The following is a 23,565-nucleotide window of genomic DNA, read 5'->3' on the forward strand; positions in this document are numbered from 1 at the left end:
TATCATTTGCATATGATTATTCATCCACGTGATAACGTTTAACGGTAGGCTACAAGACACATTACATTAATAAAAATCATGTAGTTGCCTATCCTTGCCTTGGTTTTGAATACATAAATCAAATAGTGTAAAATACATTTCAGAGAAAGTTCTTCTCAATCTTTTCCACTGGCCGAATTGTATTTTTAATTGATTTATATTTTTAATGGAAACAGATAGGCCTTGGGCATTATTTGGATGAAACTATTTTCTCAGACAATCTGGTATTATCATGATAAGCAATTATCTCTGTGGGTAAAACATTCAAACACAGCACGCCACAGGAAAAGTGTTCAAAAACATAGCATCCAAATATTTCTATTGACTGAATAGGCAATACAAATTTTTTTGTAACTTCTCAATATTGATTTCATGTTTAAAGTCCCACTCCGATCATATTTTGAGCTATTTTTAAACATTCTCAGTGGTCTTTAAATTATGATTATGCCGTTTTTAGCCAAAATCACAAAACCTGTGCAGTTTTCTGGGACTTCGCTTCAGCAGAGCGGCAGTAGCTCATTAGCAATTCGCCTCTGCGTTGTGGGCGGAGGCGTTGGCACGGAGACCAAGGAACGTAATCCATTCATCTCTCACAGCAACATGTTTTGGTAAAGCATGAAAGCTAATACCAATATCTCTCCTCTTAGCATTGCAACCCGCTACCGCACATAGGTGTTGATCCGCCATCGTCTTCTCTACTCCTCAGAACCTGAGCGGGCGGGGCGGAGGGGAGTATGAGCTTGTGGCCCCGCCCAGTGGAGTCACTAGGTCACAACTCCAGTCTATTTTAGCCGGCATTTTACCGTCTGCTACTGATTCACAGCCATTTGAATGCAGAAATACTCAGAAATACAACTTTGAGCTTATTTTTCTCAAGATATGTCCTCTAACATCAGAAAAATGGCACAAGAATATGTTAACACCTAGAAAAACATGATTTTCATCGGAGTGGGTCTTTAAGTGTTTAACTCCATTAATTTGAATGGCATATTTAATCTAAATGTTTATATCAGAAGTAAAACATAGTTTAAATCATTATTTTATTTATTTAAACTGTTATTTGCGTCAGTTAACTAAACGGCCCAACGCGCCTGCTGGCGCGGACATTTAAGAAGGGATGGATATTTGCTTCAAGTGATAGGCTTGGTGAGTGAAATTATATTTTGTATTATCTTTCTATATATGTCTTTAGATTTTCTGTCTAAAAGTGACATCAAAAAGACATTTAACTCCAGCCCACCATCGGTGTCGCCAAACTGCTCCATCTCCAAAACGTTCGTACGCATGGGTCAAAGTTTGCGTGCAGGTGCGCAAATTTTCCCGTCAAGTTTGTTTTTATAAATCACAACTTGTGCGTCAGAAGTGGCGTATGCCTCTTTCAGGGCCTGTTTTGTGCGTACGCAACGGTTATAAATGAAACCCCAGGTGTGTGGTTTTGAGCTTTGTGTGGTTCAGAGCCAAGGCATTAGTTAACATAGCATTCTACTACAACAGTAATGCCATTAAATGAACCTTAACCACAAACAGAGCAATTTAAGTGACCAATGCGTATTTACAAACCTACACCGGAGCCACTCTCATCTGTTAAACAGTCAGCTGAACATACAATACAACAGAACTCCAGTGATTGGATTTGGCAGGAAGTGTTTCCTGAAGGAAACAAGGTCTATTTCACAGCACCTGACTGTGGTGGAGGTAGAAGAGAGCTGGGAATGATAAAGCTATCTTGGGAGCAGCGCTGGCAAGCGGTCAATAGAGCCTTACAGCTGCACGCTCAGAAACACGCTGCTCTGCCAAACACTTGAAAATGGAGTAGAAGAGAGGGAGAAAGGGATAAGGGGTCCTACAGTATTACAGCGATGAAAAGTTGAATGATGAAGCTAATGGCCATTCTCTACTAAATGACTCTCTAAGCAGTGGAGTAACTAGGGTCATATGGGCCCAACTGCAAAAAAAACAAAAAAACGTACAAACCTAAAAGATATAAGCCTAAACGCGTAAAGTGTACAGTATATATATATATATATATATATATATATATATATATATATATATATATATATATACACACACACACATACAAAAATACGACTTTAATATTGGTATCATGGTCGGCTATATTGCGAATATACTGTATGCTGTGTCGGTGTTTGTCAGACAAAGTTTATAGTGCGTTTTTTCTGCGAGATGCCATTCTTGTAATGGGTGCTTTAAAAAGTGCTGATGGTTGTCAGAACTGTTCAGATGTTATTAATGGAGTCATCTGGGTGAGGAAGCATCTTTCAGTGCTGGTGCTCTATTCTTTACATCAGTAAGGTTACTCTGACATTGATACTGCAGGTGCTGTCAGGAAAAGGCTGAGTTAATCTCACCTAGCCAAATTATGATTATATATTAGGGTCATTAAGAGCTTTTTAAAGAAATGTATACTTTCATTCAGCAAGGATGCATTAAATTGATCAAAAGTGGCAGTAAAGACTTACATTGTTAGAAAAAACATATATATTTAAAAGAAATGCTGGTCTTTTGAACTTTCTAATCTATTCAAAGACTCCTGAAAATAATACATCACTGTTTTCATCATTGCTAATGATAAGGAATGTTTCTTGAGCAGCAAATCAGCATATTAGAATGTTTTCTGAAAGATCATGTGACACTGAAGACTGGAGTAATCATGCTAAAAAAAATTGCTTTGCCATCCCAGGGATAAATACTGTAATACAATTGAAAAGAGTTATTTTAATTTGTAGTATTTCACAATATTACTGTATTTATTTTTTTGATCAAATAAATACAGCCTTGGTGCGCATTAGAGACTTAAAAAAAAAAGGTTTATGTCAATGTTTCTTTACATGTACAATGGGGTCCACAAGTCGAAGATCTCAAGTGAAAATGCTTCTATTTTGTATCTTTCTGTTAAAACATTTTCCCCATTACAAATTATATTACTAGCATAAGTCGTCAAACTAAAAAAGTAAGTTAAGAATTATAAATTGCCCAATTTCTTAATTAGTGTTTAAACTTATTATGTTTCTTATGTCATTTATATATCAAATCATGTCATCATGGTTTAAATATTTCAAAATCATAAAACTTTATGTATAGGTTTAAATTTGATTCTGAATCCCATTATTTTAATGTGGTCTCAGACTCTTGGGGCCCACTATATATCTTCTGTAAAGCTCTTTATAAACACTACAGAATTGAGTGCAAGAAAGAAAATCAGACCTGACAGTTTCAGCATGTTTTTATGTTGTGCGTGTTTTATTTTTTATCAAATGACGACCACGAAAGACCTGTGGGTGTGCCGTCTGGGACAAGGCTGAGTAGAAAGACAATAAGAGCAGCTATAATTACAGATACACACACACACAGCGAGCATAAACATGAACACATGCACCTGGATGAACACACCTGGCCAAATCCTCCTCACAAACAGATCTCACAGAGCACACAGGCAATCCAGGAACAACAGACATTTTGGCTTACTGATTTAATTGAGTGCATATGAACCACTGCCTACAGGAAGAAGCGAAATGAGCTGCCTGTAGTCACGAATATGAGAGAGAACGTTCCTCACTGTCATCTCATGTGACTGCGGGAGAAATTCCACAGTCACGCTTGACATAATCTAAGAACAGAGGGCACATGACAGACATTTTCTCATTACGTCCTGCTAAATACAACCATCACACTGACGTGTAAATGAGTCTCTCTTCTGGAGAGAGAAAAAGAAGACAGCAGGGATGCTAATTTAACAAATCTGGGTCTGACTCTGATTCTTTAAAGCGTTAGTTCACCCAAAAATGAAAAAAAAAAGTGTCATCATTTACTCACCCTCATGTCATCAAACCCGTAAGACTTTCATTCATCTTCAAAACAAATTAAGATTTCTGTCCCTCCACTGACACTCCACACAACTACCACTTTGACGCTTCAAAAAGTTCACAAAGAGATCATAAAACTAATCCATATGAATCAAGCAGTTTAGTCTAAATTTTATGAAGAGTTGTATAAACATAGCCATTATGTTAAGACAGTGTCTTAAGATCTAGCAAGGCCCACTTAGCAGTTAGTCAACTGGCATTCAGTCTTACTTTTCAGTATCAAATTAGGCCAATCTACATTTGTATGCAACCGATTAAAAAAAAAGTTATGAGCAGTCTTAAAGAAAAAAAAGAAAAAAGATCTCAGCGGTTTATGCAACCGGCCCCAGTTCTTGATTCTCAATCCTAAAAAAAAAAAAAAAAAAAAAAGAGACAGACGATGAGAGAAAGTGAAAGAGATAACTGTTCTAGCAACTCATGTTCAAGCAGGAAGATTGATCGCAAAACACTAGATTAATGCTATGAATAAAGCAGAATGCAGTTTGGTGTAAAGGTGCCATAAGTTGGCAAGAAACCGCTTGCTCTTATCACATGCCCTCATGTGTGAGAACACTCCAAATGACTCAATCCACAATTCAATGGCAACTTTAAAAGCTCAACAACAACCAACATGTTCACTGCAATCAATAAGCTACAGACTAGCACACATCAAAATCATTATCGGTCAATTTAAAACCCTTTTAGCACCACATGTTGTAAGGCTGGAAAAACTGGAAGAGAGGGAAACTCTCTGAGAGAACAAAGGAAATGAACATTTGAACTCACTCTTGTGCACTATCAGAATCATCCTAATCTACATTTCTTTCCATCTTCCCCCATCCCTTCTTCCTCATGCCAAAATCACCAAAATTCACCCAAGAATCTATATGGTTTAATGTGAATAATTATCATACAGTATTACACATGTTTGGTATAATTTGAAATGTCTCAGTGCGACTGGTACAAAGGTCTCATTTCCAAAGAAGTAAAACAAAGATAATAAAGTTTTTAAGAGTTTAGAGATAACTCGCACACAAAGGAGGGCAAATGGCCTCCTGCTCTCGAAAGGTGTAAACTCCGAATGCAAATTCTCATTGTTAGCAAATGTTTCCATGTGAAAAGAAGTTTCTGTCTATATAATGAAAGGCAACAAGAGGCTCAGCGCGATTTGTAGCTCGAATTGGCCCGTGATGCTGAGAGTGACCGAGACTCTCAGCATCATGTATTTCCTAATGTCAAGGTTTGCATCTTCTCTCTTTATTCCAGAGCATTTGATGTTTTGTATCTGTTATCTTTGAATTGATTATGAAATTGGCATGATACTTTTACCTAACATAATAAATTGTAAACATTTGATTTTATTCTAACGGACTCTGACATTACTTTCAGTAAAGAGTTAAAAAGAATAGTCAAACATTCGCTCACATTTAATTATGCACAGATATCATTAAAAACTTGTCATTTATGGAGTAAGATGAAATAACGAGAAAATACATATGAGAAAATGTATTTCATTTAATCAAATTACTTTGCCACGAGGAAAGACAGTATCGCGCAAAAACCTTCACCTGCTGACCGGATGCCTCCATTGGGCCAATCAAGTCGGGCTTAACATGTCTACTCTATGTCTACTTTTTTTTAAACATAATTATTTTGATGTTAAAATACTTTTCCCTGTTTACCTAAGAAAGACTGCAAGTACAGCATTTGACAACTGAGTGTAAACACTGTGAATAGAATACTACTATACACTTTACCGTTCCAAAGTTTGAGTTAGGTAACATTTTTAAATGTTTTTAAATGTTGTAAAATATATTTGAAAGAAGTCTTATGCTCATCACTGCTGTATTTATCAAAAGCACAGTAAAAAATATAAAAAAATATAAAAATAGTGTAACATTTTATTAATTTAAATTGACTGTTTTCTATTTTAATATATTTTAAAATGTAATCTATTCCTGTGATGGCAAAGCTGAATGTTCAGCATCATTACTCCAGTCTTCAGTTTCACATGATCCTTCTGAAATCATTCTAATATGCTGATTTGATGCTCAAGAAATATTACCTATTACTATCAATGTTGAAAACATTGGAAACCATGACACATTGCTTTTTTCTTCACGATTCTTTGATGAATAAAAAGTTCAAAAGAATGGCATTTATTTGAAATAGAATTTCAAATTTGAATTTGAAATTAGATTTATTTGAATGGCATTTATTTGCAATGTGAAATACAATAGTCTTTTATAAATCTTTACTGTCACTTTTGATCAATTTAAAGCATTATTACTGAAAAAAAATTATTAAATCCTTCAAATTTACTGACCCCGAACTTTTGAACGCTAGTGTATACTGTGTATGTACTGAATAAAAAAAAAGTATGTATATAGATGAGATATCTGGAATATATTTGCCAAAAATGTGGAGTATTCAACCAAAGCACACTACGGGTCACTGTATCCCACAATGCAATGTGCTTGGCCTTCCTTTTCCAGTAAACATCCTATTACCATGACATTTTTCCCCCCAATATTTGATCGACTAAAAGTTAGGACATTTTCTTACACAAACACAGATGCATGCTAAATAGTTTTCATTTCTGAGATGACTGCAGTACGCCAAATGTAATATGACAACATTGTAGCATACTCCTGTTTGAAATGATTATCATTACATAATGCATACTGTTTCACATGATATTTTTAAAAATAGTAGGCAGTATTGAATGTATACACTAGTACTGTGCATCTATCATCTATTTGGTGCCTCTGTAGGCACAGAACTTGTACTTCTGTTCTGCAGTAGTACAAATAATTTTTAGAGAGGCTCAAGTATCAGATGACGACTAATTTTACTAAAGTGACCACCTCTAAACCAACATTTACTACTTTCTGCACAAATGTGGGCTGCTAAATATTTGTTCTCTGAAATCACATCTGAAATGACCTTGGGGAGCCCGGCTCTTGGCTCAGGCCTCAGAAACATGAGTGCCTATAATCCTCTGGTGTATCAGTTCGGTCTGTGAGGCTCAGTGCGGTGACTGGGTTAAATGAAAAGTGCTGATGCCAGGAAGCACAGTGGCAATACTACCCTCAGCTGCAATAGAGATTTCTGAATGAGTGATGAAGTAACCATGTGCTAATTGTTGTTACAAGGCCATCTGTACAGTAATTTAACTAGAAGTTACTGTATAGTATTTTTTATATCACTGAAATGTCATTTATATATGAAAGTAGAGATGCACCAAAATGAAAATTCTGGGCCGAAAATTCAGGAAGCACTTGGACGAAAACCAAAACCAAATTAATTAATTAATTAAACTTATTTAATAATCAACACTCAAATAGATAAGAGTTGTACAAACACTTAAACATAAGGTCGTTTTCCTATCAACTGTTTAACTCTTTCGCCACCATTGACAGAAATTTCCATCTTTTATGAGACAATGCTTTCCGACAAATTTTCGGGCTTTCCGTGTTTTCTTGTATTATAAAACCAAATTAGTATCAAAATATCTGCCAAACTTGTTATCCATCACTATAAGCAACAAACCAGAGCATGAAAAGAAGCACACACCAACCATTCCCTGCCACAAATACAGCGGTGGATGAAAAGATATTTGGTGCAAACCTATCCCCTTTGGTGCAAAACTATTGTTTGTTAGTCTATTACGTTTTATGCACTAGTTTCACACTATAAGGCCTGCTATGAGGCCATTTAATTTTGTATATGTCCTTATAGTTTAGAAGCCAAAACAACACCCTTCTTCTTGATAAAGCCTCGTCTCACCATGTTCTAAGACTTTCAACACATCACAATTAAAAACAGATTGAAACTTCACTTACACAATACACCATCACATGCTGTTACTCTTCATGAGAAAATCATGGACAAATACTGAAAAACTTTTTTCAAGATCAAGTCTTGTGGTTAGAATTTCCTAAGGAACATCTTTTTCAGTTGTGACTTTTTCAGTCACAGGGAAAACAAAGAACTAGTATTCAAATTTTAAATCACATGAACTTGATGTGCTGTTCTGGTATGGACTGGTATAACCAACCAAAACAATAGTAAGCTATTACATCTAGTATTGCTAATGTGTAAAATGATCAACTTTAAACCTCCAAACCTTAATATTTGACAATTTCCTGCAAAAAACAAAACAAAACTAGCCTGGGAAAACCCAGACAAACTTCCAGCAAATTTAGATTTGCTCTGCAAGTAGTCTGGCAAAGAGCCCATTTCTAATCCGTCCAAATCGAGGCACCAGAAACGTTGAGGTTTTAGGTCTATCCAATTGCGCCCAGAGGCATTTGAGCGACGTCCGTTGGTGAAGCGCACCAACTTTTAAATGCATTATTATATTCAAATTGCAAACACATGAAGGACAGTCTCCATGAAAGACTCACTGGCAGATGAACGTGCTACTACATTTCTCTCCGAAACGGTAGGAAATTAAATTAGATTTAATAGAGGATTTTAACTGTGACAAGATGATTGACAGTGCAGTTTACGTGACAGGATGCACCCGACAGATCCGTCCGATAAAGATGACGAAGCAGTATGTCCCAAAGCTTGCCTACTTTTTTGCTACACATTCAAAAGTAAATACCTTTTCTTCACAAAAAGAGTACATACTTTTATGGCGTAGTGTAACTTAGGCGAATTGGGATGCAGCATATGGCTTTACACGATGACGATCGCTCTGATTGGTTTTAGGTCTATCCAATTGCGCCCAGAGGCATTTGAGCGACGTCCGTTGGTGACGCCCCTTTGGAAATGAGTTATTAATGAAGCTTTGCCAGACCATAACTCAGTTACTACTGAGAATGGTCTAGTTTTCAACCAGGCTAAAAAAAAAAAACAACAACAAAAAAAAAAAACAGTACAAACATGTATAATGAAATTAAGGTTTGGCAAATCCAACTTAATTACTTAATTTGAGAAGTTTTGGGGAAGCCAAGGAGAAACTGCATATGCATCTGATATCATGTAGACTGCAGTTCAGAGGTTTGGAATCAGTAAGATTTTTACAAAAGATTACTATTTCAAATTAATGCTGTACTTTTGAACTTTCTATTCATCAAAGAATCCTGAAAAAAAATAAAAAATGTTTCAGGGTTTCCACAAAAATATTGAGCAACTTGCTATATAAGAGACTTCTTTCAAAACCAGTAAAAAAAAAAGTGTACCGATCCAAACTTTTGAACAGTAGTGTATATACAATAGCTCCTGGGTCAGTCGACATTTTTATTTTGCGCACATGTGCGTTTATGCATTTTGGCAGTCGGTTACCTCTGCTGATCCTTTGTTTCTCTCCGCTCAGGATTCCTGGAGTGTCAATCACACTGATGCTCTCCAGAACAGGATTGGGTAGCTGGGCACACACAAACCTGAAGGCCAACCCAAACAAACAGGAGTCACACTCAAGGACACTGCAATCCTTCTTCATCCCACTTTCTACACTTATATTCTTCATTTTTGATTTGAGCTTGTGCTTCTTCTCTCTTTAAAGTGAAAATATTCATCCCACTTTCTACAGTTTTATGCTTAATTCTTGATTTGAGCTTGTGCTCAACAAGCGCTCAACTAAAAAGTCCTAAATATGCAAAACTGTGAAGTTGCAGTAACTTGGCATAGATAATAAGGAGCAGAGTGCCATAAACCATTATTTTACCCCTGCAGTTTGACCAAGTTGGACATGCTAAAACATAAAAAGCAAGTAAGACTTTACATTTTTATAGCCTGAGTAAAAATGTCGGCCCTGAGACGCTTTAAAAGCAAGCCAAAATGTTGTGCATGGCTTTTGTGGCTTATAGTGTGTGAACTAGGCCCAGAAAAAGTGTGTCATGTTTTGGAGTGAATTGCTAAGGACTTCAGGCTAGGGAAACTTTTTCCTAACATCATTTGCTCTTCTTTTGACCGTTACTATTAGAACATGTTGGACACAAACAACTTGAAAGCACTGAAGAGAACATTCTAGCATGAACATTTACTGAACATCTGGCACCAAACCTCACGCAAGTACAAAATATCTAGAGGTTTAGGCCAAATATTAAGTTTTAAGCTGGAGAGTTTTATTTAATATGAGAAACTACTCAAAATAAAAAAAAGTATCGAATTGCAAAATAACCATATTTGTAGCGGTCTTGCTTGTATTGTCTATAATTATATGCAGTAGTTTACACCATGTACACTGAGCTGCTGCTATTTGTGCATTCATAAATTATATACATATCTAAAAATATATCTGAAAACCAGGGCAGTTGTCTCAAGCATTTCAAATTACATAAACCCACTGCCAAAAAGGGTGCATGACAAGTAATATCACATGAGCATGTTTACTACCTCCTTGTACCAAACTGTGAAGAGAAATTTTATTTGCAGAAAGACGGTAAAGATGGTAAAGAGGAATTTCACCAAAAATTCTGTAACCATTTACTCAACTTCATGTCATTCTTTTCTTCTGTGGAACTCAAACTATTTTTTTTTGTCCACACAATGGAGGTCATTGTTTTGGTCCCCATTGTTTTTCATATTGACATTCTTCAAACTATCTTCTCACAGAAGAAAGTCAGTCATACAGGTTTGGACTGACATGGTGGTTAAGTAAATGATGACAGTACTTTCATTTATGGGTGAATTATCTCTTAAAAAGTGTGTGTTGCTGGTCTTCTGACAGAATTGCATGAGACAGTTTCAAAAATATGCAACTTGGTTGATTCTCGATTGCAAAAGGCAAAGAGTTTTTCTGCTGATTTGCACAACAAGCAGCACAGCCTGCCAAACCCTCAGACTACTACGTGCAGCACAGACCACTTGCACAAATAATCACACGCATGCGATTGCATCCTTAGGGATTTATTCATAAAACTGTCACTCTATCATGCACACATTTATTGTTGAGTAATTTTCAGACTGTAAATGACAGCCTGCTTATGCTGGTGAGCTCTTTTCTGTCTGTGGCTTAATCACGTGACGGGAGGTCAGTGGATCAGACAGCATGAGGAAACTCAATCAAGAGGAGGAATGTTGCCTAGCACCAGCCCCCTCTGTGATGTCATCATGAGTCAGGAAGACCATGTTACTTCTGACATTTTTTTTAGTTGAAGATTTATGGAAACGTTTTTCAGGCAAGAAAACGAATCACCCCCATGGAATTGTCTGATCTATCAAAATTCCTTGCTTCAAAAACTGAATTGGATATTGCCTTAACATTGTGTGATAAGGTATGTTATTTCTCTCATTGTATTTATAATATAGAATATATAGGAAATGCATAATTTTATTGGCAATTTTTTTTATTCATAAATGTAAACAATACCCAAATGTAATACTTTTCTTCATTACTTGAATTACTTAATTATGACACTAAAACAATTAATAATAAAAAAAAGAGTCATAACTGTGAAATTGTATGACAAACTTTTGAATGTAGCCTAACTTGATTTATTGCCTCTTTAGCATGAGAACTAAAATAAAACATTATTGTTTTAATCTAACCTGTTAAGGAAGGCATTGCCAAAGGCGTTGAGTTTCCGAAAGGGTTTTTTGGGATCCACAACCAGTGCGTTTCCTGGAATTAGTCCTTCCATGTTGCCATGCATCACTGCTATGAAGGAGTCAGTTGTGGGTTCTGGACCAATCCGCATACCAGGGAAGTCCTGCTCCAGGAGATATCTATAAAAAGAGATTCATTTAGATCAAAACACTTCTAACGGACATTATCATGTGTAAAATAAATATAAAAATAAACATTTTAAAAGTTTAACAGTACTTAAAGGAACATGCAGACTTTTTGGGACTTTAGCTTATTCACCGTATCCCCCAGAGTTAAATAAGTCCACACATACCCTTTTCATCTCCGTGCGTGCCGTGACTCTGTCTGACCGCTAGCCTAGCTTAGCACAAAGACTGGAGGTAAACGGCTCCAGCTAGCATACTGCTCCCAATAAGTGACAAAATAAGGTCAACATTTTCCTATTTACATGTTGTGATTTGTATAGTCACTGTGTCTCATGTGACCTTGTTATTTGTACACGCCGTGACTATACAAATCACAACATGTCCCAAAATTCCATTGTGTTCTCAGACTTAGGGATCCATCCCTGTAATGGACACTTCATAAGACCATGTTCACACGATTCAGATGGTTAAAGCAACACTCTAAAAGAGAATGCGAGTTTGCTAAGATAATGTTTACTCTTCTCGGAACGGAGTCATTCAAACAAACCCTGCTGTGGACATGTGACGGCACTGAGACTGTTTGGAATACAGTGTAGGTCAAAATGAGTGTTTGAGTAACTACAGGACACTTGGCCTCAGCTCTAAACTTATTAGCTGCAGTTTATGCTAGTAACACAAGAGTGTCAACAGAACACTGGCGTCATTTGGATGTTTTGCCAAGGCCAGTGTATCTAATACAGAGGAAGTTATCTATCTTTTTTCTGTAACCCTGTAAAATCACAAAACAAAATGAAAACAAATCTGTCCCTGGCTCAAAATATACACAATCGTTAAAAAGTTTGGGGTCAGTACGAATTATTATTATTTTTTTTAAAGAAATGTATACTTTTATTCAGCAAGGATGCATTAAATTGATATATTAAGGTGCACAACTGATAAATGTTTCTTGAGCACCAATTCATACAGATACATCTTAGAGCTGGAGCCAGGCCTGTTCTGTTGACAGGTTAACAGTCTCTGTCCAAGCTAAAATTATAGAACTATGCTAAACTTTGTTTAGCATGTAACATCAAGATCTGTATTCAATGAACACAGAAATTCTCATGTAAACAGATGAATGATAAGTCTGTATCACTGAAGTCATTACATTTTGTGGCTTATAGGATTGTGAGGAATCTCACATGGAACTTGAAAACCTGGTTTTGGATGTTGCAAATGTGATTGTGACAGTTATTTAAATATATACCAAATATTTAAGTGGTGGTGTTTGAGATGACTTTTAATAAATCATAAATGGGGAATATTTTTAGATTTTACAGCAACACGTTGTTGCGAGCTTCTCTGATAAATGTTTCTTGAGCATCAAATCAGCATATAAGAATGATTTCTGAAGGATCATGTGACACTGAAGACTGGAGAAATGATGCTGAAAATTCAGCTTTGCAGTTACTTACAAGAATAAATAATTATATTAAAACAGTTATCTTAAATTGGAATAATAATTGACAATATTAGTGTTTTTGAGCATAAAATTTAAAATAAACATTTAAAAAATATTGGTCTATACATCACATAATGTATTTAATCTATTAAAATGGTAAAATATAATTTTAAATGTTTGTGCATAATCTAATTAACATTCATGAGCTACAACTGTGATGTCAAAACCAGGGCTATCTCCACCATTTATAATAAACAAAGTGACGAAAATGAATCAGAGCAACACTTTTGTATTATGCGACCATGTTGAAAAGATTCAGCACGAAACTCCTCATGACATTATTATGAAGTGTGGGTTTTCGCACATTCAGGAAACATACAGAGAAAGTTGAGCTTATTTTCTTTCATAGTTATTTGTGCAGTCAGCAGAACAGACACTGTGTCCACTGAGGCTCTCACGACCCTTATGAATAATGCACAGGAGGAAAGGGAGCCAGAGCCAAAGTGAGAAGGCACATTTGTTACTGCTAGTGCAGGACAATACCTCACTATCACATTTAAGGCTCACCTCTAGTACAAACATGGCATAGTTATTAAAAAAATCCCAGATTATGTTATTAAAATGAACTACAGCCAATGACATTACATTTTATGATGGTTATGAATCAGAAATATACACTAACATTCAAAAGTTTAGGGGTTGGTAAAATGTTTAAAGGAGTTTATGGTCAACATACTGTAAGACTGCATTTATTTACTAAAAAAATACATTAAAAACAGTAATATTTTGAGATATTATTACAATTTAAAAGAACTTTTCTATTTTAATACATTTAAAATTTTTATTTATTCTGGGAAAGCTGAATTTTCAGCATCATTACTCCAGTCTTCAGTGTCACATGATACTTCAGAAATCATTCTAATATGCTGATTTATCACTCAAGAAACATATTATTATCAGTGATGCACCTTGATATTTTTGTGGAAACCGTAATACATCAAAGGCTTTTTCATAATAAATGCTGTTCAGTGCATTCAAAATAGATTTTTTTCTTCAGAAGTCTATAATGTCACTTCAATTTAATGCATTTTTGCTGAATAAAAGATTTCTTTCAAAAAATGTTTTTACTGACCCCAATTTTGAACAGTAGTATCATTCACAGTTAGAAGAAAAGTTGATTCGTTAAAATTTTAGCATTATATAATTGTTTAAAAAATCTACAACTTGCTTAATGAATTCAGAATGTTTGCATATACCTACAAAAAAGCTCAAATAACTGTCAGGCCTAATATCACACTTGCTTACAAAGTACTAACTTTAAGCTATTCGTTTAACTTATCTATCAGAATAATCTTCAGGTTAGTCTTAAAAATGTTGGAATGACCACTTTTCAAATGGATAAATAGTGTGTCTCCATCCACATTTACATCTCTAAACTTTTCTGCATTCTGGAACCTATTAGTGACAACAAGTAACTACGGCAATGCTGGAGTCATTGGAAGTGTCTCTTGTTGCCTGGTGATCTTTAGTAGTTTGTTGCGTTTCTTTTTAGACCTGAAAAAGCCTTAAATAACCCCTCAGACAAGCATCACACCACAGCAGCGACATTGTGTCATACAGATACATCTTAAGAGCTGGAGCCAGGCCTGTTCTGTTGACAGGTTAACAGTCTCTGTCCAAGCTAAAATTATAGTACTATGTTAAACTTTGTTTAGCATGTAACATCAAGATCTGTATTCAATGAACACAGGAATTCTCATGTAAACAGATGAATGATAAGTCTGTATCACACAAGTCATTACATTTTGTGGCTTATAGGATTGTGAGGAATCTCACATGGAACTTGAAAACCTGGTTTTGGATGTTGCAAATGTGATTGTGACAGTTATTTAAATATATACCAAATATTTAAGTGGTGCTGTTTGAGATGACTTTTAATAAATCATAAATGGGGAATATTGTCTGATTTTACTGAGCTTCTCAGTCCTGAATATATCTTTCACAAAAAATAGGTGCGTGACACAAAATATTCTTACATGTATCCTGTTAAATATTATAATTATTAAAATATATTCTCATGAATAACAGTAATAAACATTATTATAAAGTTTCCTGGCTGTTGTCCTTACAGTGCTCAGGACACCAGCACCTGTTTAACAAGAGCCAAAACACACATCATACCTTATAAAGCTGGTTTTGCCAGTGGAATACTGTCCCACCAGGAGAACCATGGGTTTATTGTCAAAATCTGCATCCTCCAAAGCGGGAGAGTGAAACTCGTGGAATTTGTAGTGCTCCTCCAGTGGAAGCAGTTTGGTTTTGTAGAGCTTCTTGAGTCCTTCACTGACAGTCTGGAAGACTTCTGGATCCTTCTTCCTCCTGTCATCGGTTCCTAACCAGCTGAACATGGTGCAATTCGAGAATAGGCAACCTTACACGATTATTTTGGTTTTCCTTGGACAATTATATCACAATATGCACCAACGAGCAGTATTCAAATGAATGACTTTTTTTTTCTGACGTAGATGTATTTAAGAGTCCATTGAAAATGTTCCCTAGTCTCTAGGCCACTCACGACACAAAAATGCACAAAAGACTAGACCATAATTACAAAATATGATGCATTATATAATATTCTGCGTATATGTCACGGTCAAAAACATAGCAAAACAGGCAGCCTTTCATTCAGGCTTTGTTAGAATAAAAGCGCGCGCCGCTAGACGCAATGTATCACTCAGCGAACGCAATAAACACAGTGTTGGAAATTTTAAAGAGAGAAGAAAACAAGAGCGAAAATCCTGCAGCGGAGCAGATGACAGGCGTCCACAGGCTTTCCACTGCAGCAGATTTAAATGCCAGTGCGCTGGAGAAACCCGACACTGGAGGAAATGCCCCACTGCTGGCAAAGCCCCACCCAGAGCACAGGAGCTCAGTCAGGGATGCAGCGCCATGCTCGCGGATGGTGATGGCTGGAACTGCTCCTGCTTTCCTCCAGAGAGATTTTTATTTACATCATTACAATGATTGGTAAATAAAAAACATACTTCTACTAAACTAAGGATGTATAATATAACATAATATAACATAAATAACATAAATAATATAATATAATATAATATAATATAATATAATATAATATAATATAATATAATATAATATAATATAATATAATATAATATAATATAATAGTAAACAGTGGCATGTATCTCCAAGAAAACTTAAATCTCAATAATATAAATACAAAAGAAAAGCATTATTTATCAGCACTTGAATTTAACCCTTGTACATCAATTAAAAAAAGTTACACATAGGTCCAAAGTGGACAAAAATGTCCATGTCAAAAAACTGTCATAAAAAGTTGAAGCTTGGGAGCACAGACTTAACTTTGGTATAATTTTAAAGAATACCCTTGGCAGATTATTGCTGAAGTTAAATAGCAATAGCTGAAGTTTTTTATAAGTAAATCCCAAAAAAAGTTATATAGGTTTAAGTTTCATAAATCATAAATCATAAATCTAAATATTAAGTTGTGTTCCAAATTTGAGGTTGAAATCTCAAAAAATGAGCTTTCAGTAAGATTTTGTTTGGGCGCAGTACCAAACTTTCCCCATTGGATGCCAGCAAAACTCCACTGGTGACACAGTGATTGGCTTTGTTATTTGCAGTTGAGTTTTTCTCTCTCAATACTACAAACACACACATGCACACAAACACATTTTTTTTTTATAACACACATACCAACCACACTCTGACATCCATACCAACACACGCACACAATTATCATTGCATAATTTATCCAATTGGCTCTATAATATGCCGAAGCAGAAAACAGGAATATAGCGAGTATTTTCTTTATAGGCTAAACCTGAAAAAAGGGCACCATCTGATAACAAATTGTAAAAATGTAAATTTTGAAGCCTTGCCAACAGAATGAAAGCCTATTACAGTAACAAAGATTGCATCATTTTATAGTTAAACGGCACAGGGATTAAAAAATGCAGTTTTAATGGGTTTCAATGGGGCCATTTTTGTCCAAAAGGTCCTGAGAGGAAGTATTTTGTGTAACTAGTGCAAAAAAAAAAAAAAATCAAAGGAAATGGTGATGAAATAGTAAAATTCCAATAAAAATACACACCTGTGCCAAAATTCATGCAGTTAACATTAACAACAAACTAAAAAAAGTGGACAAAAATGTCCAAGTCAAAAAACTCTCATAAAAATGCTATGCTTGGGAGCAAATACTTAAGTTTGGTCTCATTTTAAAGAAGACCCTTGGCAGATTGTTGTTGAAGTGAAAAAAGTGAAAAAATTGCAACCAACATTTTTTTTATAGAAGTTTAAGTTTATGAAAAATATTTATGAACATTATAATCAAGATTTTATATAAAATATAAATAAGTATTTTGTGTAACTAGTGCAAAAAAATAATAATTTCGAATGAAATGGGGGTGAAATAGTAAAATTACAATAAAAATACACACCTGTGCCAAAATTCATGCAGTTAACATTAACAAAAAATAAATAAAAAATGGACAAAAATGTCCAAGTCAAAAAACTCTCATAAAAATGCTATGCTTGGGAGCAAATACTTAAGTTTGGTCTCATTTTAAAGAAGACCCTTGGCAGATTGTTGATTTTCCAAAAGGTCCTGAGAGGAAGTATTTTGTGTAACTAGTGCAAAATAGATTTTTTAAAGGAAATGGTGATGAAATAGTAAAATTCCAATAAAAATACACACCCGTGCCAAATTTTATGCAGTTAGCATTAACACAGGCAAAGTGATCAAAAAAACAAAACTGAAAAGGACAAAAATGTCCATAAGGATGCACAAGGGTTAATCATAGCATCCCATATACATACTGGCTATATTCGCATATCTAATGTGTAAAGGTAAAACAAGTGCGGTTGAAAATGTCCACCTGGTGGCAAGCCTTTGTAGAGCAACAAACTTGATAATGAAGCATGTCAAATTTCAAAAAGGTAATAGAAGAAATTATTGTGCTCAAAATAGGTAGAATCCTTTTTGCCTCATGTGTATAGAGCCCAAAAAGTCAATGTTGACAAACAAAGAAATTGCTAACCACACACTGAATTAGATCCAGACTGGAGAAAGTCTAGAAAAATATATTTTTATTTTATAAACTGCATAGTGCAAAAGTGCACATGAATTAAAAACTAGACAAGCATGAGCAAACATTTCAGTACATTGCTTTCTTGTGCTCACCTATAATTCAATTGTTACATAATATAGCCTATATTATATTATTATCAGGGTTATGTTAGATTTCATTGTTTTCATTCATGCTTTTGTTTCTTGTGTTTCCTTGCAGTTTAGTCTTGTTAATCTCCTTGGTTTATTATTACACCTGTGTCCTATTTAGTACCCCTTGTTTGCTTTACTGTCGGTTATCATCTTTACTTTGAGTGTGTTTATGCTATTTTGTATTCCTGTGTATTATCTGAAGACTTTTGAATTCGTACATCTTCGTGTGTGTTGAATAGAACAAACCAAGAATGTGACAATTATATATGCCTATAGATTTATAGGCCTATGGCATGTTCAGTTGTAATAACTTCCAAGAAAGACTATGAGGTGGGCCCAAAGACTGTAGTGAATCATGACAGAACAAATTAAATATACTAAAAGAAGATAAGCCTGTAGGCAATATTCAGCATAGTTTAAGTTAGGGTACCACATACTTTAGAGGAATGGAAGAGGATACAGTAAATATTTTTTATACTAAAAGTATATTTTCACAATAAAGAAAGCCTATGGAAATGTATTTTTAAATGTATCACTTTAAAAAGCATACTCATTAAATAAACAGGAAATAGAAAACAAGAAATGTTTATCAAATCGAGTTTTTTAAATGCTAGAATGCAAATTATGAAGAGTACAAATAAGCGTCTAAATAGGCCACACCACTAGATGGTGCAATAAGACAACGAAACACTAACTTCGAATAGACTGATAGACTGATGATGTTACATTTCAAATTTTTCCCTCTTGAGTGATTATTCTAAAATGTTTGTACTCAAATAAACGTTGTGTAATGATAACAATGTGATAACAACACTTGTTGACACTCACTGTCCAATTCATAAAGCCGTGGATGAATATGCTGATGTAATGTTACAGCAAAGTTAAGCGAAAATATATTGGGTCAAACCTCACAGACTGGAAATTTTAATACATCAACACTTCCAAAGTACATAAAAGGGTGGAAAGTGCGACTTTATGCGTTTACCACGTGATGTCTACGTCAGTCACACAAACGGGTTTGGTCTTTCGTTTCAAAGTTAAATTCAAGTCGAGGACAAAACAGGATTACTGGAGAAACAAATGAAAACAAACTGCTGCTGCTGTAATCAGATCATATTATTATTACATTCTTGTGAGTTAAAAGATAGAGTCAGATAACAGATGTAATATGCTGTGAAGCAGTTTGGTCATAATAGAGAGCAGAAACAACGTTCCTCTCCTTTGTATTTTTGATTAAAGGAACATGGAAGCAAACAACGATGACACGGTTTCCTAGATGAGGGGCTGAATTTTTATAATTGAAAAAGGAAGATAATTGAAACTTGACTATTTAATATTCAGGACCTGTATTGTATACCACTGTTGTCCTTGTTAGTGGCTGATGAAGCACAACAGATAGGAAGACACACTTCTGCTAAGCTCTGTTTCATGTGCATGAAGGCCTGAGGCTGTTCATGTTGCTCTCTGAATCCCATTACAAGAGCCAACTGTTGTACAGTAGTACTGTGACACAACAGTAGTTTGCCTAATGAACGATCAAAGCAAAATAAGTGTGTATGATAAGAAGACTTTGCCCCTTTAGCACCGTGAATGTGTCTAAATTCAGCAGGAATGTGCACTGTATCAAAGCTATACAAGTAGCCTATCAAAGACACTCCTAAATTAAAATGTTGTCTTCATTTACTCACTGTATGACCTGTATGGCTTTCTTTCTTCTCTGAAACACAAAAGAAGGTATTTTGAAGAATGTTGGTAATTAAATAGTTTTGGTGACCATTGCCTTTCATTAAATGGCCAGATTACCCCCAACACATTTTTCAAAATATTTTCTTTTATGTTCTACAGAAGAAAGAAAGTCACACAGTTTTGGAATGAGGGTGAGTAAATGATGACCTATTTGACCTAACTATCACTTTAATGTGAAAAACATCCACAGTGTGGTTTTATCTTTTTTTAATCTTTTTCTTTGGTAGTTATATCATAGTAAGTTGGCCATTATTAAATGAATAAATGTCATTATTTACTCAATGTAACATTTTTCCAAACCAATACCTAGTTTCTTCTGTTAAACACAAAAGGAGACATTTTCCAAAATGCACATATCAAAACTCACTTGCAACAGTGACCGGATTTATCCATTTTCCATCATGACCCACAATGAATAAGTGCATGGTCATAAAATATTAATTTGAGATTAAGTTATTTTATTTACCTGTATAGGCCTATTATCTTAAAACCTCCCCAAAGAAAGAAAAAAAAATCCATTTCAATGTATAAAAAAAAATTGGCCTAGCAACAGGATGAATGCTGCAGCAATATTACAGTAATATTCATGGTGAAAACTGATTGTTGTGAAAATGACACTAGATGGAGCTGCATTTGTATGAAACAAGAAAGTGCAAGTTTGTAGTGTGATCTGAGGGATAATAGTACCGATTTACATTACGATCAGAGTGATGTACAGTCCAGTGTTTCCATGGACGACATCAAGAATTAGGAAATTGTGGAATGCAGTAACTGACCAATCAGAATCAATAATTCTAGTGTGCCGTGTAATAATGAGGATGAGAAAACATAATTGTAATTTTTGGGTTAACCATTCGCTTAATGCAGCCATAAACATCAGAATAAACATTGGAATGCAATCTCAAGAGAAACCGCAGAAGGTGTTCGAGTAAAATTTTGAGGGAACAATGAAAGGAGACGGTCTCATAAAGTGGCAGAGAGAGGTGGATACCTAGGGAGTGCAATGCTCCATCTGTCTTATCATATTTAAGGCCTAAATCTCTGGGGCAGCTCGCGCAGACTTGATTTATAATCTGTCATACATCTTGATGAGTTCACCAGGCATAGCATCTAGCCTGTGTTTGTGTGATTCTGTCACATTGGTGGAGCCCACGAGGCTATGAAGACCTGCTACCTGTTTGTGCCAATTCACTCTTGAATTATCTGGGCAGATCTGTAAATAGTGGTATCACAAATAGAGCTTACTTAAATTCAAGAATACCATCCTGCATTTATCTTCTTGCACTTTTGTCACACGTCCAATTTCCTAACAGGGCATGGTTGTGTAGCATTACTGTATCGATAAGAAAAGAAAAAAAAAGTATTTTCTCTCACTCTCCTCTTGAGCTGAGATGTGGGCTGGCAGCTCATTCTGAGCATTTAACAGTTTGAGTGGCTCCACAAGGATCCAATTATACACACATATTAAGCCATACAGTGGAGTGTTTAATAGCATAAACGCCAAGGCGTATTTTTCAATCCTGTTAAAATTATGTTTTATTTACCATATCAGCTGTTAGGGTTTTTGCAGCTAGCTCTGGGTAATCCAGTCAGAAAAGAAATATCACAAATGAGATCTCTTTACAGTAATATCTCAATTGTTGCTTCTAGACGGCATTCACAGACAGCGGATTACAGAAACCAAAAGAAGACTTCAAACACCCCAGTCATTGTTTCAGATGAGACCTCATCAGTGTCTCTACAAACTGTGCACAGATTTGGCAAGGTATTGAAGTATGCAATGAAAAATCAGCAAGCTCATCATGAACTCAAACGTTTTGTATTCAGATTATTTTTAAACCAAATGATCTGTCACAGATTGTCCACTTTCATTTTATAGCTCTACTTTGGCATGTAAGATATGCTGCTGCTGCATAAATCCTGTAGCAGATCTAGACAGGTGGAGGATTTCAGAGGAACTCTGATAACGCGTTGCAAAACTAGCTCACAGCAAACAATGAGCCAGACTATTTAAATGTTGAACAAGCACTCTCATTGACTGCAGGATCAACATAGGCCAATCAGCTTGTGCCATTCAGTAATGATGTGATTGCTTGTAGATTGCATGTCAAGCACGATCACTCTGCACCCTCTCGAGTTTCATGACTAAACTAGATTTGTCAACAACTGTCTCTTTTATTTCTCCTAAAGGGATTTTAGAAGAAATATAAGACAAAACTAAAATTATTTTGTTTTACTGTTTTCTTTGATATATGTTCCTAAGCCTTTTGTGAATGAATCATCTGTATAATAAATAAAATAAAATAAAATAATTTTCTTGCTCTGCCTCTGACATAACTGTGCTCTTATTATTTTTGATTATTCAATCAGTTTCTAAGTGGATAAAATCAAGTCACACCCTACATTTTTTTTTTCTCATGTGATATCCTGTTACACAGAAATATATCACATTATGGAATTATTTGTGTATTGTGAATGCTGTTTCATGTTGACTTTGAATAAAACATCTTTTGAGCAATGCAAACATGTAACATTTCTTGTGGGAGGACTTCTAGTTTTATATTCACACTCTATTATCAGAAGTTAGACAAAAAACTAAATAAATGCACAGTGAGTAGTGTTCAAAGGGTTAAAATAAGATAAAAAGGCATAATGTGCATGCAAATGTATGGTGGTGGGAGTGATGGAGGGTTTGAAAGGAGGACAGAGTGAGATGGTTCACTCACTAATGGTGAGGAAGCTAATGGACTGATGGACTAAACTGCAGGTGGGTCAGAACCACTGGCATATTAGTGGGTCAATCAAAGCACTGCCGTCCACTGCGCAACAGGATTAAACAGCACTGTAAATGTGTGGCCTATATCAAATATTACTGCCCTACGCTAATAGCTGAACATTATTATGGCCATTAAGGCAATTCAGTGTGTTCCCACGTTGTCCAGAATCACTTCCCGTGGACGCCTGCTGCTGCATGATGTGCGACTCCGATTTTCCTGCCTGACTTTCAGCAAAAGATCAATGTTAGAAATAACAATGATTTTATTACGCTAAATTCTCTATTGCCTTTTAGATGGATACATTATGATCTTATTGTGCTTCTTTAGTGGTTGATGAGATTTCAGTTTTTATATGAAGGCATTTTCACTCTGCCAGCAGGCTAATAACTGCAGAAATGATTTATTCTGGTTCTAGTGTATAGATTCACATCCTAATCCTATGCATGAAGACATGGTGAATGTGATTTCATCAAATACAACATGTTCCTGGATCACCATTTGTTGATCCTGGAACAACATTTCAAACAATCAATCAAATTTGAGGGACAAGTTTACAATTTATGTCAAGTTTAGACGTTAGGTGCTTCTACATCAGTGTTATTCACCCATTATTTCCCTCTGATTTCAGGGATAAGTTACGGGTTATGTTAGGTTTAGGGGTAAGGATAGGGTTAGGATTACATTTTTGTCCTGAAATCAGCAAAATATGTTGATCCAGGAACATGTCTTACTTGGCAAAATCACGGT

The 23,565-nt window shown here is 35.3% G+C and overlaps 1 protein-coding gene across 1 annotated transcript in view; it reads right to left on the reverse strand.

Moving 5' to 3' along the window:
- ehd3 (EH-domain containing 3) overlaps nucleotides 1–16,008 on the reverse strand; it is a 28,349-nt gene extending 12,341 nt beyond the window's left edge. Inside the window, exons 1-3 of the mRNA XM_084432365.1 lie at nucleotides 15,214–16,008; nucleotides 11,409–11,585; nucleotides 9,201–9,298 (exon numbers count right to left, since the gene is read on the reverse strand). Coding sequence (XP_084288491.1) covers nucleotides 9,201–9,298; nucleotides 11,409–11,585; nucleotides 15,214–15,440 — 502 coding nt within the window. The 5' untranslated portion in view covers nucleotides 15,441–16,008. The remainder of the gene's footprint in view (nucleotides 1–9,200; nucleotides 9,299–11,408; nucleotides 11,586–15,213) is intronic.
- Between the last annotated feature and the right edge of the window lie 7,557 nt (nucleotides 16,009–23,565).

This window comes from Rutilus rutilus, assembly GCF_951802725.1.
Source record: "Rutilus rutilus genome assembly, chromosome: 15".
Classification (NCBI taxonomy): domain Eukaryota; kingdom Metazoa; phylum Chordata; class Actinopteri; order Cypriniformes; family Leuciscidae; genus Rutilus; species Rutilus rutilus.